The sequence below is a fragment of the Ictidomys tridecemlineatus genome, chromosome 4 (genome assembly GCF_052094955.1).
Source record: "Ictidomys tridecemlineatus isolate mIctTri1 chromosome 4, mIctTri1.hap1, whole genome shotgun sequence".
Lineage (NCBI taxonomy): Eukaryota > Metazoa > Chordata > Mammalia > Rodentia > Sciuridae > Ictidomys > Ictidomys tridecemlineatus.
This window is the reverse complement of record NC_135480.1, coordinates 61,745,944-61,759,529: the sequence shown is the minus strand read 5'-3', so window position 1 is coordinate 61,759,529 and position 13,586 is coordinate 61,745,944. Positions and strand designations below refer to the sequence as shown.

The following is a 13,586-nucleotide window of genomic DNA, read 5'->3' as shown; positions in this document are numbered from 1 at the left end:
CTGGAGTCCTCGGTACTGGCATGCAACAAATGGTTTTTCTTTCTTATCATAACAGATGGGGTTTGCGAATTATAGTCCTTATTCTGGAAAAAGTGTGAAGAGCTTTTGTTCCTTAAAAGACTCTGCCTCCCAGAGAAAGTGTTGCAAATCCTTGCTTAAAGCCAACTGTTTAGAAACCTCCTGTGGCTGTTCCTAGAGAGAGAGACTCTGCAGGAACTTGTGTTCCAAAAGGCAAAATAATTATAATAGTAACATTCATTGCATGCTTATTAAGTTGCAGGGACTCCTTCACACATATTAATTAATTTAATATTCACAACAATTTGCAAGACAGGTATTATTATCCCAATTGTTCAGTTGGGGAAGCTGAGGCACAAAGGGGTTTATTGAGTAACTTACCTACAGTAACATAGCTAGTAAATGGTAGAATCTGGATGCATACTCAGGTGGCCTGATTGGGGCTCTGTACCCTCTATGATACTTTGCCTCACTAAGGGAAGCTGGGAAAGCAATTTACCTGTGGCCTACAACTTCCAATCCTGGAAAAGTAACCAACACATCACAGCTCCTGTAGCTGACTGGGACAGTAACCTGGCCCTCTCAACAGGACTCAGCCAGGCTTCTGCTAATGGTTCCCCACATTCCCTATTGAACAGGCTGGATGCAAGGTGGGTAACATCTGAGCTGCTTGGCACCCATTGCATCTTATGGGGAATTGAAAACAGCCTGTCTTCTAATGTCCCCACACATCTCTCTCACTGTGGCCAAAAGAATACAAAGTTCTTCCTGTCCAAATTACCAGCTTCTCCAGTAAGGACAGAGAATAGATTCCCAAGGTGGGTTGGGCCTGTTTTTTTCTCTTCCTCAAACAGCTACAAATACACCTCTGACAGTGTTAGGGAGTTAAATTTCCTGAAACCCTTCTCTGGATGTCCCTGTTGCTCGGCAACCTTGGAGATTATGGAGGGCTTAAAGATTTTTCCAGAACTCACTCACAGTTCTTCTCCAGCCCTGTTCTTCTGCCCTCTCCTCTCCCAGCTCTACCTTCTGAAATGGAGGACTCCTTGCTTGCAGGGCTGTCTGTTGCACCAGCAGCCAAGGGCAGGCTAGATGGTTCCACGTGAGAGAAACAAGTCTGGGAGGACTGCAGGGGAAGGAAGGGGGCAGTGGAGGGTTGGTTTAGGGTGGGGAAGAGAAACCAGAGCAGAGAGGATGAGGAGCCTCAGAGCAATGGTCAGGGGAAGTGCTGGGGGAGAGGTGGGGTTGAGGACTTGGGCCCTTGATTTCACTTTGCTGCCTCCTTGAGTTGCCTACAGTAAAGATGCCTTTCGGCTTTGTACTGAGATCTTAGAGACTTAGATCTGTGTTTGAGGCGCCTCCACAGGGGATAGCAAGGCAGCCTTCTAGGCACCGACAGGTCAAAATGAGGGACCCGAGAGGACAGGTGTGGAACACAGCAAGGACAGTCTGCCATGAGACCAGGGGTCCCCAGGCACAGGACCTCCGGGTCGCAGCCTCCTGGTGGCCCTAAGTCTTCTCAAGTTGTTGGCTTCTCCTTTTAGAATGATGCAGTGTTGAAGTGCTGTTTCCCCTCTCTTGGGGGGTCATAGTGGTGCCCAGGCCCCGAGGATATCCTTGACTTGAAATCCACTTTGGAAGAGGCAATGAAGGGGAGGTGGCTCTGGGCTTTTCTTAGCAGGTAATGCTCTGGCCCCACAGCTCCTTTTCTGGGCGCTGGTCCTGTATACAAGCCTTCAGGTTTAATTGCTTTACAGCCATACTCAGCTGATTGCTACCTGGAGGCTTTGTGCCCACAGTGCCTTCCACCAGCACCTTCTCTTCTAAGAAGTGTCCCCCATTCTTCTCCCTGCTGATCTTGCAGCACCTTGCCAGCTCCTGTCCTTGTCTGGAGAGTGGCTGTGGGACACATGGAGTCCACATGCCCTGCTCCTTAGTGTTCAGCACAATTGCCCCAGGGCAGAGCCCAGCAGGAGATTGGCCCAGGTTGTACTAAAGTGTCCCCACCTCATCTGCTGAGCTCCTACTCAGCCTTTGCCACCTGGCTCAGGTGGCCCTTTCCTAGAGGGATCTTTCCTAACACTGGGTCATGAGATCTTCTGGGCACCCCTCCTCCACTTATGCCTCTGTCTATCCCAGCCTTGATATCACTGTGTCTATGTTTGCACCTCTAGGAACTGGGAGCCTGTATGGGGCAGGGCTGGGTCTGGTTCTTTTGGGGGCCTCAGAACCACCCAGGCCTGAGCACAAGATCTCAGTAAAGGTTTGCTAAATAAATGGGATTTGGGTCCTCTTCACCAGAGAGCTTTCATTCATCTCTCAAAACCCAGCTCAAATACCGCTTCCTGGAAGCTCTCACTTCCTTGTGCATCTTCCCTCATCCCCTTCATCCAGGACTCCACAGATGTACTCCAGTGCAGCATACAGTACAAAGCCTCTGTTACAGTACATGTCACACTATATTTCTGTGAGCAGCTTAACATGGTTTTCCTTTGTCTTTTTTGGCACCAGGGATTGAACCCAGGGGCACTCAATCACTGGGCTACATCCCCAGCTCTTTTTTTTTTTTAATTATTATTTTTTATTTTGAGACAGTCTTGCTAAGTTGCTTAGGGACTCTCTAAGTTGCTGAGACTGGCTTTGAACTTGTGACTGTCCTGTCTTGACCTCCTGAGCTGTTGGGATTACAAGTGTATGCCATCGTGCCCGGCAACAAATCTTTTTGTTTGGTTTTGGTAATGCTGAGGATTGAACCCAGGGCTTCATGCATGCCAGGCAAGTGCTCTACAACTGAGCTACATCCCCAGCCCTTAGCATGGTTTTTTTTTTAACTGTCTATGACTGACTGGAAACTTCTGGAGGCCCAGGCCTCTTGGTCTCTGTGACCACAGAGAGATCTGGGGTCTTCAAGGGGCTACTCTGTGACTAGTTGAGTTACATTTTAACTCTCTGCGTGGTTTGGGGTTGGTGGAACTTCTGGTGTCCTGGCCACAGGCACGGCCCTGGGTTCCGCCTAGGAAGACTCAGCCACCCTGCCTCTGCCACTTGGCTGTGAGTTTCTGCATGAGCTCATGTGGCCGCCGGCGGAACTTGTGCAGGGTGAAGTAGAAGAGGATGGGATCCAGAACGCTGTTGGCACTGGCGAAGGGCCTTGTACCTTTGTAGGCAGCGGCGAAGGTCTCCAGGACAGGGCAGGAGACGCCGGAGGTAGAGCGCACCGCCAGGTAAGCCGTCTTGGTGATGTGGAAAGGCAGGAAGCTGATGGCAAAGGCAGCCGCGACCACCACAGCCATGCGGGCAGCCTTGCCACGCCGCTCCTGGGCCACGGGCCCTGCAGGGCCGTCCTGGCGGCACAGACGGCGGGCCAGGCAGCAGTAGCAGGCCAGCAGGGCTGCAAAGGGCAGCAGGAAACCAATGACCGTGAGGGCCATACCGTAAGGCATGTAGCGGGCGGCCAGGGCGGGTGGGCTCAGGTCATAGCAGACGGTGCGGTTCCGCTGGATGCCTGTGGCAGCAAAGATGGCAGTGGGCAGGCACTGGGCTGTCACCACCAGCCACACAGCTCCACACACCAGCCAGGCAGCCCGGCGGCCTCCCCGCTTGTGCCAAGGTGCTAAGGGGTGGCAGATGCCCAGGTAGCGCTGGAAGCTGATGCAAGTGAGGAAGAGGATGCTGCCGTGCAGGTTGGCGTAGAAGAGGAAGCGCACCAGGCGGCAAGCCAGGTCTCCAAAGGGCCAGTGGTCACCTTGGGCATAGTTATAGATGAGCAGGGGCAGGGAGCAGGCATACAGGAGGTCAGCCAGGGCCAGGTTCAAGGTGTACACAGCTGTTCGAGTCAGAGCCCGGCGGGACGTGCAGATCTGGGCAATGACACAGAGGTTGAGTGGCAGGCCTGCCACCAGTACCACTGAGTACACAGGTGGCAGCAGCAGCCGCTTGAAGTCCTCGCGGTAAACGCAGGTGGTAGGTGGCGAGCCCTGGGTCTGGATTGTGCCATTGTCCCACTCCATTTCTGCCTAGCTGGGCTTCCTACATTTGGAGAGGCTGGGGAAACAAAACACAGTTTGTTAGTGACATGCTCACCAACCACCAGTAGGCCCTGGCCCTCTCTGGGCCTCCATCTCTCTATCTGGACAATTAAAGAACTGAACTTTGTCATCTCTTATACTTACCACCTCATTGAGGCCCCATATAGCTCTCACCTCAGGGAAACTTACTGTACAATGAAGCTCAAACCTGGGAGAAATCCAACTTACTTTCATTTTATAGTATTTATTTCCCATCAGCCTTCCTAGGGAACTTCTATTCATCCTTCAAAACCCTGGTCATGTGTCTCCTTCTTTGTTAGTAGAAGTTGATGAACACGGGTTTGAAACCCAGCTCTGCTGCTTACCTTGTGATAGTTATCTAACTTCTCTGAGTCTCAGTTTCCTCATCTGTGAATTGGGGGAAATGCTGCACTCACCTTATTTAAGTCACTAAGTCATGCTATCTAGGGCTTCCCCTGAGCTCCCTGGGTTATGGAGATTGTGGTTATGGTGGATCTACCTGTCTCTCACAGACTGAGGAATTTCTGAGAAGTGCCAGGTTTGGTGCCTCTCTGTATCTTAGAGCCAGATCTGGGGTCCAGGGCAGAGAGGTTCCTGATATCTTTTAGTTAACCCATTTGAATGATCCACACGTCATGAGCTTACTGAGGACAGCTCCAACTTCCTCAGTCTGAATTCCACCTTCCAAAGGCCATGTTCTTCGTTTGGTAGCAGCCTTCTTAAAGGTTTCTTTCCAATTGACTTGAGAATACCAAGGTAGGACTAGCAAAGGTGGACACCACAGCGCCCCCTGGCGTCCATGGTGAAAACCATTTTCCTGAAGACAACCTGGTGAGGGATCAGTTTTACATAGATGGAAATCCAGAGGCAATGATGGGCAGGGACAACTCAAACTTAATTACTAAGTTAGAAGCAGAGCTATAGCCAGAAGCAGACCACCTGACCCAGAGGAAGCAGCTTGGCCCATAGACATGGGATGTGGAAGTGATAAGGGCAGCTTCAGAGGCAGGCAGGCCTGGGTTCCAATATTGGCTCCCAGATTGTCACACTGGACAGCTCAGGTCATGCTGTCTGCCTTTGCTGGCCTGAACAGTAAAATGTGTCATGGGCCTGACATTCAGTATGTGCTCAATAAATACCATGTCATTGCATCCTACATCTTGTCCCACCTCTTACTGGTTCGGGCTGGGTTTTGGGGAACTTAGCACAAATTCCTTAAGGGGTTTCCTGTTGGAATACTGACTTCTGGAGGCTCCTGGGAGCCTCCTGGATAATGACATTTCCATATAATTGATGTCTAGGGAGAGTTTGCAACTTAAGTCCAATGGATCTGGAAAGCAAAGCCTTTGAGATAATCCAATCCTCACTCTGTTTAACAGATGAGAAAAACTGAGGCCCAGAAAAAATATAAAGTCCTGTAGATGTACTCAAAGGTGACCCAAGGAACTGTCCTGCTCTCTGGGCAAATTTTTCTGGCCCAGGAAAGGAATCAAGTCTGAGTATATAGATTCAGATTCCTACGTTCAAATCCCAGCCCTGCCAGGTATGAGCTGTGTGGCACATTACTTAACCTCTGTGCCTCAGTTTTCCCATCTGTAAAATGGGACATAGGGTACCTGCCTTATAAGGTTGTTGTGAGGATCAGTGCCTGACACTGTGTTAGCTGTTTTTAATGTAACTACACCTGATAAATGAGCTTATGAGATTTAAAAAAAAGTTATATTAGAGCAAATTTTTAAAATTTGATTTTAGTGAAATTATTTTACCCAAATTCTCGTGTGTGTGGGGGTACTGGAGATTCAATCCAATAGTGCTTTACGTCCCAAGCCCTTTTTATTTATTATGATTATTATTTTTTAATATTTATTTTTTAGTTGTAGTTGGACACAATATCTTTATTTATTTATTTCTATGTGGTGTTGAGGATCAAACTCAGGGCCTTGCCCATTCTAGACGAGCACTCTACCGCTGAGCCACAACCCCAGCACTCCCCCACCCTTTTTATTTTTATTTATTTATTAAAAAACAGGTTTTCTTTTTTTTAGATGTACGCAATACATTTATTTTATTTATTTTTATGTGGTGCTGAGGATTGAACCCAGGGTCTCAAACGTGCTAGGCGAGCACTCTATCTCTGAGCCACAATCTCAGCCCACTCTTTTTATTTTAAGACAGGGTCTTGCTAACTTGCCCAGGCTGACCTCAAACTTGTGATTGTCTGGCTTCAGCCTCCCAAGTCTCTGGAATTACAGGCATGTGTCACTGTGCTCAGCTATTTTACCCAAATCCTGAACAAAATGACATTTAGATTCTCTGGTCTGCACTCCACCCCCCCGGGCCCCATATCACCTTTGGTTACCAAAGACTTTTGGTGGGTCTTCAGCCCGTATACTTGGACTGCTCTGTGTCCAGCTGAGAGAATGTGGGTGTGTGGGGCAGGGACAGAGGAAGAAGCACAGAGTCCACCCGCACCCCCAGAGTGGCCAGGAAGCCAAGACGATTATGGGCAAGACAAGGTTCATTTTTCATCTTTAAGTTCATTCATCCAAGCCGTTCTTTGGTACATGCATTCATTCTCCCATTTCCACCTGCCGGGCCTTTACTCCCTGCCTGCCTAATGCATGGGGGTAGAGCATAGTATATAGACATAGACAGGTGCAGAGCTCCAGCTGTATATAGCTACATATGTGCCAGTCTGAGGAAGACCAGTGGAAGCCACAGGGTAGAAAGGACTTCTCAGAGTTGAAGTTTGGAGCAAGACCCTGGTGGCTGAGGAGGATTTCTGTGGGTGGAGAAGGGTACAAGGATACCCCAGGTGGGGAGTGAGGTGTGGAAGGCAGGGTCTGAGAGAACCGGTGTAGGTGGAAGGGACATGTGTCCCTAACCTTCCTTTGGGAGGCCTGTCGCCATCAGACCCTGACCTACAGAGAGCCCTCTGCCTCAGGTGGCTGGAGACTCCTGTTGGTTTATGCCTCTCCTGCTCCCTGGTCCTCTGGGGACCTTCTCTCCCTCTTGGAAGGAGTCAGGGGCTGTAGAGAGGGCCCAGGGAACTGTCCTGCTCTTTGGGCAAATCTTTCTGGCCCAGGAAAGAGGCCTGGCTGTGGCTCCCTATCAGAGCTTCATTCTGCCTTCTGAGGGGTTGTGAGGGCTGAGCTGTCCTCCCTGATCCTGGCAGGGGCTGCCTGAGGGAAGGCTTGCTTGGCCCCCACCTCTAGGCAGCACCTGGAATTCATCTTCATATCTGTGGCCCACTCTAGGCCCCAAGTCCTGGACCAGCTCTGACCCCTGCCCCACTAACTGCCCATGGTGTGGGCTTTCAAAGAGGTGGCTCTGACCATACCCTTCCCAGCATCCTCTGCTTTCAGGGAAATACCCTTCCTCTCCAGTCACACTGTTCCCAAGACAATAGAGACAGCCACACAGCCACTGCCAGTCACAGAGCCAGACGCCCTGCCCATCTTTGCCGTTCCCTTTACACAGGTGCCATTCAGTCCATCTCCATTTGTCAGGATCCTCAGTGTTCACCAAGCTCCAGGCCCCATCCTGCTTCTTCCTTTTTCGATCCCCCAGCTGGGTGGAATCCTGTGGCCTCTTTTAGGTCAGTGCTGGACCCAGCTTGCTGGCCTGAAGTTATAGCTTCTTGTCTCAGCTACCCTCCATCCCGCCCCCCACCAGCCCACAGCCCCAAAACGCAGTGACACTCACATGCAGCCTCCTGTCCCTGTGGTAGGTTGGTGGTCCCAAGCCTGCTGGGGCCCAGGGAAGCCAGACGTGGGGCTCTCCACACGCAGACCTCAGTCGGGCTGTATCACCTCCAGTGGGTGGACAGCTTCCTCTGCTTCCTGGCAGGGCTGTCTCTGACTGAAATAGCCCTTGCAGGGGCCACCGCCTCCCCGCCGCCCCTCAGCCTGGCGGAAATTGGGCCTCGAGGGGCAAGGAGGCGGAGAAAGGTGTGCTTCCTGGAACCCCTCTTTCCTGGAAAGCGGGGGCTGAGGGGACTGGGCAGGCTAAGGGGAGACCAGAGGCCACCAGCCCCCACAGACCCATCAGTTTCCTTTCTCCCAGCCCTCGCTGTAGTCTCACTTGTCAAATGAGTAGGTGGGTGGTTAAAGTTCTTGGTCCCTCCTTAGCTGTAACACCAGAGCCACTGGGAATCCATGTTCATTTTCCCAGCCATTAGCTCCTGCATCCCCCCTTCCTTTCTTCATCATTCAATAGCTCATCCACCAGCAGCCCGGCTCCCCTTCCCTCGGTGTGCCAATCCACTCAACTACTCGCTTATTCCTATCCCTCTCTCCTCCTGTTTCCTTTTCTCCACAGGCATTTATTGAGCATCTATTGTATATCATCAGCTCCTCCCATGTCCCCTCCACAACCCTGTTAGCAGTCACTGTCCCTTCCACAAAGCAGGCCCAGAGCTCAGGAGGCGTGTGTGTGTGTGTGTGTGTGTGTGTGTGTGTGGTGAGGAGAGAGAGGATGCCTCCAGGAACTCACCTAAGCGGGATTCTTCCAGCCTGGGCCAAGCCCTCCCAGCCCCTCCTACACCAAACCAGGCCTTGGAGCTGTTAGGACAACCAGAGAAAGAGAGGTGGCTCCTCACTGTCCCCAGAAAGCCAGATCCAGGCGCTGAGGCAGCATTTAAGGAGGGTGACCTGGAGGAAGTTGGCTTTGGTTTGTAGCATATATGGCAACTAGGTGGGGGGCACGGAGGGAGCGCTATGCTGGGTTCTTTCCCCACTTTGTCCCTGTTCACAATCTTCCTCGGGACAAGCCCATCCCTTCCCTGAGCTGTCTCAGTAGACTGTGGTCACAGTGGCCACCAGAATATTGGGAGGATGATCGTTCAAAGGGAGTGAGGACTCACTTCAGTCTGTAAGACGCTGAGGACACCTCTAAAACCAAAGAGCAATTGGGGCCCTGAGCTCACCCCAAACCCATTTTACAGGCAAGGAAGTTGAGGAACTGAGTGGAAGCTTAAAGTTTGGACCAAACTGAGAAAGTTCAGGTTTGAACTGCTGGTAAACACTTGGTCATGCATAAATTGTGCTGGGGACCAGGAGGACAGGTAGCTTGGGCTGCTTACCACCCAGTAGCCGATCCCCCAGGATGACCTCCCATGGATGCCCCCACCAGGGCAGGTCACTATCTGTACAGCTCTGAGGGATTCCTAGGAGGTGTCAGTCCCAGGGCAGGACTTGGGTTCCTACCACTGGGACAGGTGTCTTCCTGCAGTGAGGGCCTGCGGCCATGAGATGGCGCCAGTGGACAGTCCGGGATGGTCAGCACACAGCAGGAACTGCCCCTCTGGGACTGGCACTGAGCCACCTTGGGGTGGGTCCCTAGCCTCAGTTCCTCTGACCCACTTCTCTGGCCTTTCTACTACTTATCCTTCCCAAACAAGTTCAAGTTCTCGGACCTTCACCCTGGTCAATATGGCTCATAGGAGCCTTGGGGACATTGGTAGTGGTGACATGGCTGGTGCCAAATCCTGCCTTTTTGATGTCCAGGCCCCAGGAGTGCTGCTGTCTCCACTCTAGGCACAGCCTCAGCAGAAACACTGAAGCCCTTCACCCCACAGGAGGACAACCTCTGCTGGTTTTCTTTCTCAGCTCAGGTGACAACCACGAGGTCAATTCTGCAGCAGAAGCAGCTGAGTTTGGACCCAAGGAAGAACTGACAAGGCTGAGGCTCTTTCAGCTACTTAGATTCAGTGGTCTCAGGATGCCCTTCTGATGACCCCACACCTGTCCCGCCTCTAAGCCCTTTGTGTCTGAATGGATGAGGGGACAGTCAACCAGAAGCCCAAAGCCTGAGTCACCACCTGCCAGACAGTTGAGGCAGAAAGCGGCCAGACACAGTTGGGCCTGGGAAGCTTCCCGACCTTGGCTGGCCTGCCTGCTGGGAAACCAAGCCCGGGAACTCCCTTGCTGAGCCCCTGGTGCATGAGATTAGTAGCAAGGGCACAGGATGACAGGGGTCAAGACCCAGCTTCCTTCCCCTGAGGAGTCAGATGGGCTGGGATCCACCAACAACTTGCTGCATGAGCTGGGGTCAGCCATGACCCTCTGACTCTGGGCTAATAAACAGGGCTAGTTATGGCACCTACCTTGCTGGGTCATGATGCCCTCCGTGCTCCAGGCACCAACCCAGTCTTGACCCTGGACAGCATCTGACCTGGGGCAGAGGTGCTGCAAAGCCCACTTCAGGCCAACCCGAGGCCATGCCTCCTTGGGAGCCAGATGACAGTGGATGGCATCCCCAGCTGGAGAGCTCTGGTCCTACATGTGGTATCAGACTGACTGCAGAGACAGGCAAACTTGGCAGCGGGGCACAGGGGAGGGGAGGGGAATTGCTTTCTCTTCTCCTTTTCCACTTCCCTTTCTTCTCTCCTGCTCCACAGGAATTAAAATTGGAACTGAAACCTCCATTTTGAGAGCAAGGAAAGGGAAGCAGCAGTTTTGGGGACTTGGGGGTTGGGAATACTTCCGTTGGTTTCTTTCTGAACAGAGAAGGAACTTGCATCTTCTGAGCCCCTAGTTGCCAGGTGCTGGCGCTCCCAGGGTCCCCAGCTGCCCTGAGACACAGGGCTTTATGGAGCATGGGCAACGTGCCAAGCTCTGTGCAAAAACCCTCACTGGTGACTGGCCCACCAATCTTCATGATTACTGTCCCCGCTTGGCACATGAGGAAACAGAGGGGTGGCAAAGTTAGCAAGAGTTTCTCTCTGGCTGAAGGAGGCTGGGGACGCTGGCAGCCCTAGTGGACACAGAGCTGAGAGGTTGCAGGGAGGGTGAGGCTGAGGAGCTTGGGAGAAAGCAGAAGGCCAAAAAGCAACCAGGCAGTGCAGGTGGGGAGCGCAGGAGGAGCTCTGGGTCCTGCTTTCCTGCCCCCTAGGAGCCACAGCACCCCTCAGGGCCTTCCTATAAATCCTGGTCCTGGATCGAGTGTGGCGGGCGGGCTGGGGGCCTTGCTTGTACCATGAGCTCTGCCCACTCCCTGTGGAAGAGGCCACTTGGAGTCAGAGGAGGCTGCTTGGCTGTGAGAAGTTGGCTGCTGCAGCCTCCCCAGTGCCTTCAGAACCTGCCCATCCTCCCAGATAACCGGGCTCCATCCGGGAAGAGATGGCTGCAGTCCAGCACGCGGCCTGCCCTGCAGTCACTCACTGCTGGGTTCCTGTGCAGATTCTCCCCACCAGACCCTCTTTCATGATGAAGCCCCGCCCCTGCTTTGCCTTTGGGGGGATCCCCTCCTTCTCAGTGTCTGGAGGATCTTGGAGAGGTGGGTCTGCAAGTGGGCTCCTTGGGGATGGGAAGGCCTGTGGGAGACCAACCTTGAACGTGACTGAGTCACACTCCCCGGCTGAGTGCTGAGGCGCTCAGTCGCAGAAATGTGGCAGAGCTTTCCCCACCCTTCTTGGGTTCGAGGGTCGGTGTCTGTGCATGGGTGTGTCTTGCTACAGCCCCATGGGTGAAGCTACGCTCACCTGATCCTTTGTAATATAACCCCTTGCCCTGTTTAGGATAGAATCTTCCATGGAAGCGCCTTGTGTGTGTCCCCTTCTCTTACTGTGTCCTTGGGTGTGGCCTACCTAGGTGTCAGTCAACCTGCTGACAGTGGGCATCATGAAGATAGACTCAGCCCCCTGAAACCTGACCCCTTGCCTCATTTGAATAGCTTCTCCTCAATAAAAGAGGTCAGCGTGTGTGTGCGCTCTCTCTCTTTCTGCAAACCCTTAAGGTCAGAGGAGCCGTCACAGCGACCCCAAAGAAAAAGGTACTTGTGTCTCTTGTGTGGTTATTTTGTGCAGCCCAGTCAGCCCAGTTTACCTGGAGTGACCCCTGAGCCTTTTAGTTGAGAGAACAGAAACCCAGCAAAGGCCACCTTCCCTGGGTGCTTGGGAATCAGTTCTGGGGTGTTTGCTGGAAGATTGGGAAGGAGACAAGTTTGCCACTGGGTTTGCAAAGCTGGCAGGAAGTGAATCTAGATCTGCTATCGCCAGTTGACTTTGTGCCAGGCACTATCCTAGCACCGGAGACTCACCACCAGGGAGACCATCCAAAAATAAAGCCCAGGGAGGCAGAGTGAAGAGATGGGAACACACGGGCTCCTGAGGACATCATGGAGCACCTGGTTCCCACTATTCCCACTACACCTGAAACTTTAACTGCCACAGAATTTTTTGGTGGTATGTCTGATAAATTCCCTTTTTGTCTCAGTTCATTGGACCTGAATTCTGTTACTTGAAATCAGGTGTCCTGCCTGTAGAACTGTGCCCCATGCCTCCCCCTCCTCTTTCCACAGACCCCTGCTCACAGTTTTGGTCCCCAAACACCAGTGTTCCTGCATGGGAGGTAAGAACTGACCATGTATCTGAAGGCCACCAGAAGAGGGCAGGAGGGGACAGAGGGTCTGCCAGGTTGAGACTGATTATCACAGGGGCAGCCAGGGAAGCTCCCCCACCCCCAGCTCATTTCCCATGAGTAAGAGCTGTGTCATTCTCAGTGGCTCCTGGGAGGGAAAATGGGAAGCCAGGAGCCTGGGCGCCATCCTAGATTTATCATCCACTTGCTGTGCGACCTGGGGAGGTCACTTCACCTTCCTGAGTCTCATTTTTCTAAGCTACTTGCTGCTAGCTTCTTGGCTACTCAGTAGGTGCCAGGTACTGTGCTGAGTGCATTTGCTCCAGGGTCTCACTTGCTCTTTTACAAGTGCCTGGGTGGTGGTTGGTTTTGCTCCCATTTCACAGATGAAGAGAGGCTCAGAGAAGGCTGGTGACTCGCCCAAGGTGGCATGGTGAGTCACTGGCGAGCCTGGAAGATGATATAGATCTGAACAATGATAAAATCTGTGTTCAGGAAAGAGGTGACTTTTCCCTACAGGAAAACTGAAACCAGAGAGATTAGGAACATGCCAAATCACACAGTAGATGCACCATGATACCTGCCCCTCAGGAACAGAGGAGCTTGGGACAGGAAAAGAAACAGGAGTCAGGGCACAGAAGCCAGACCAAGGGTCAATATCAGACAGACTCCCTCCTTCTATAACTTGGTCAGGAACTGGGGACAAGAGCTGCTTTGCCTTTAGGGCCCCAAAGACCAGCAAGGAGTCCAGCTACCAAGAAGCACCGGGAAACAGGTCATGAGTGAATCCGATCAGTAAAGATGAGAACAGGGCTCAGTCCTTGGTGCTGCCTTGTTCAATAAGTTAAAAAAAAAATTATTTGTTTTGACTGATGATGGAGAAAATTTGTCGGGAGGAGTAAAGGAAAGGCCTGCAGGAATAGCATCTCTGAGCCTGCCTGGGCCCCCAGGCTTGACCTCAAGAAGGGCAGACCGCCAACACTGCCGAGTAGTTATGGGTTATGATTCCGCCCATTTCACAGACAGACACTGAGGCCCCAAAGCAGACAGTCTGTGCACAACTCTGGTCAGCATGGAGGGAGCCTCAGGGAGCCCAGCCTCCTCCCCAAAGGCAGCTCCCTGTCTTGGCTGCTGCTCTGATGGCTCCCAAGCACCTCCA

General features: G+C 52.3%; 1 protein-coding gene and 1 long non-coding RNA gene across 4 annotated transcripts in view; one reads left to right on the top strand and one right to left on the bottom strand.

Moving 5' to 3' along the window:
* Window positions 1-13,586, top strand: part of LOC144377135 (uncharacterized) — a 29,633-nt gene that overhangs the window by 7,766 nt on the left and 8,281 nt on the right. The gene's annotated exons all lie outside the window — the stretch shown is intronic.
* P2ry6 (pyrimidinergic receptor P2Y6) overlaps window positions 288-13,586 on the bottom strand; it is a 35,913-nt gene continuing 22,614 nt past the window's right edge. For 2 of the 3 annotated variants that reach the window (XM_005323171.4, XM_040284924.2), the window contains exon 2: window positions 288-4,062. In XM_005323171.4, coding sequence (XP_005323228.2) covers window positions 3,042-4,028 — 987 coding nt within the window. In that variant the 5' untranslated portion in view covers window positions 4,029-4,062 and the 3' untranslated portion in view covers window positions 288-3,041. Of the gene's footprint in view, window positions 4,063-7,772; window positions 7,912-13,586 lie in introns of those variants that run through there. The other variant, XM_078046658.1, reaches the window with a different exon arrangement.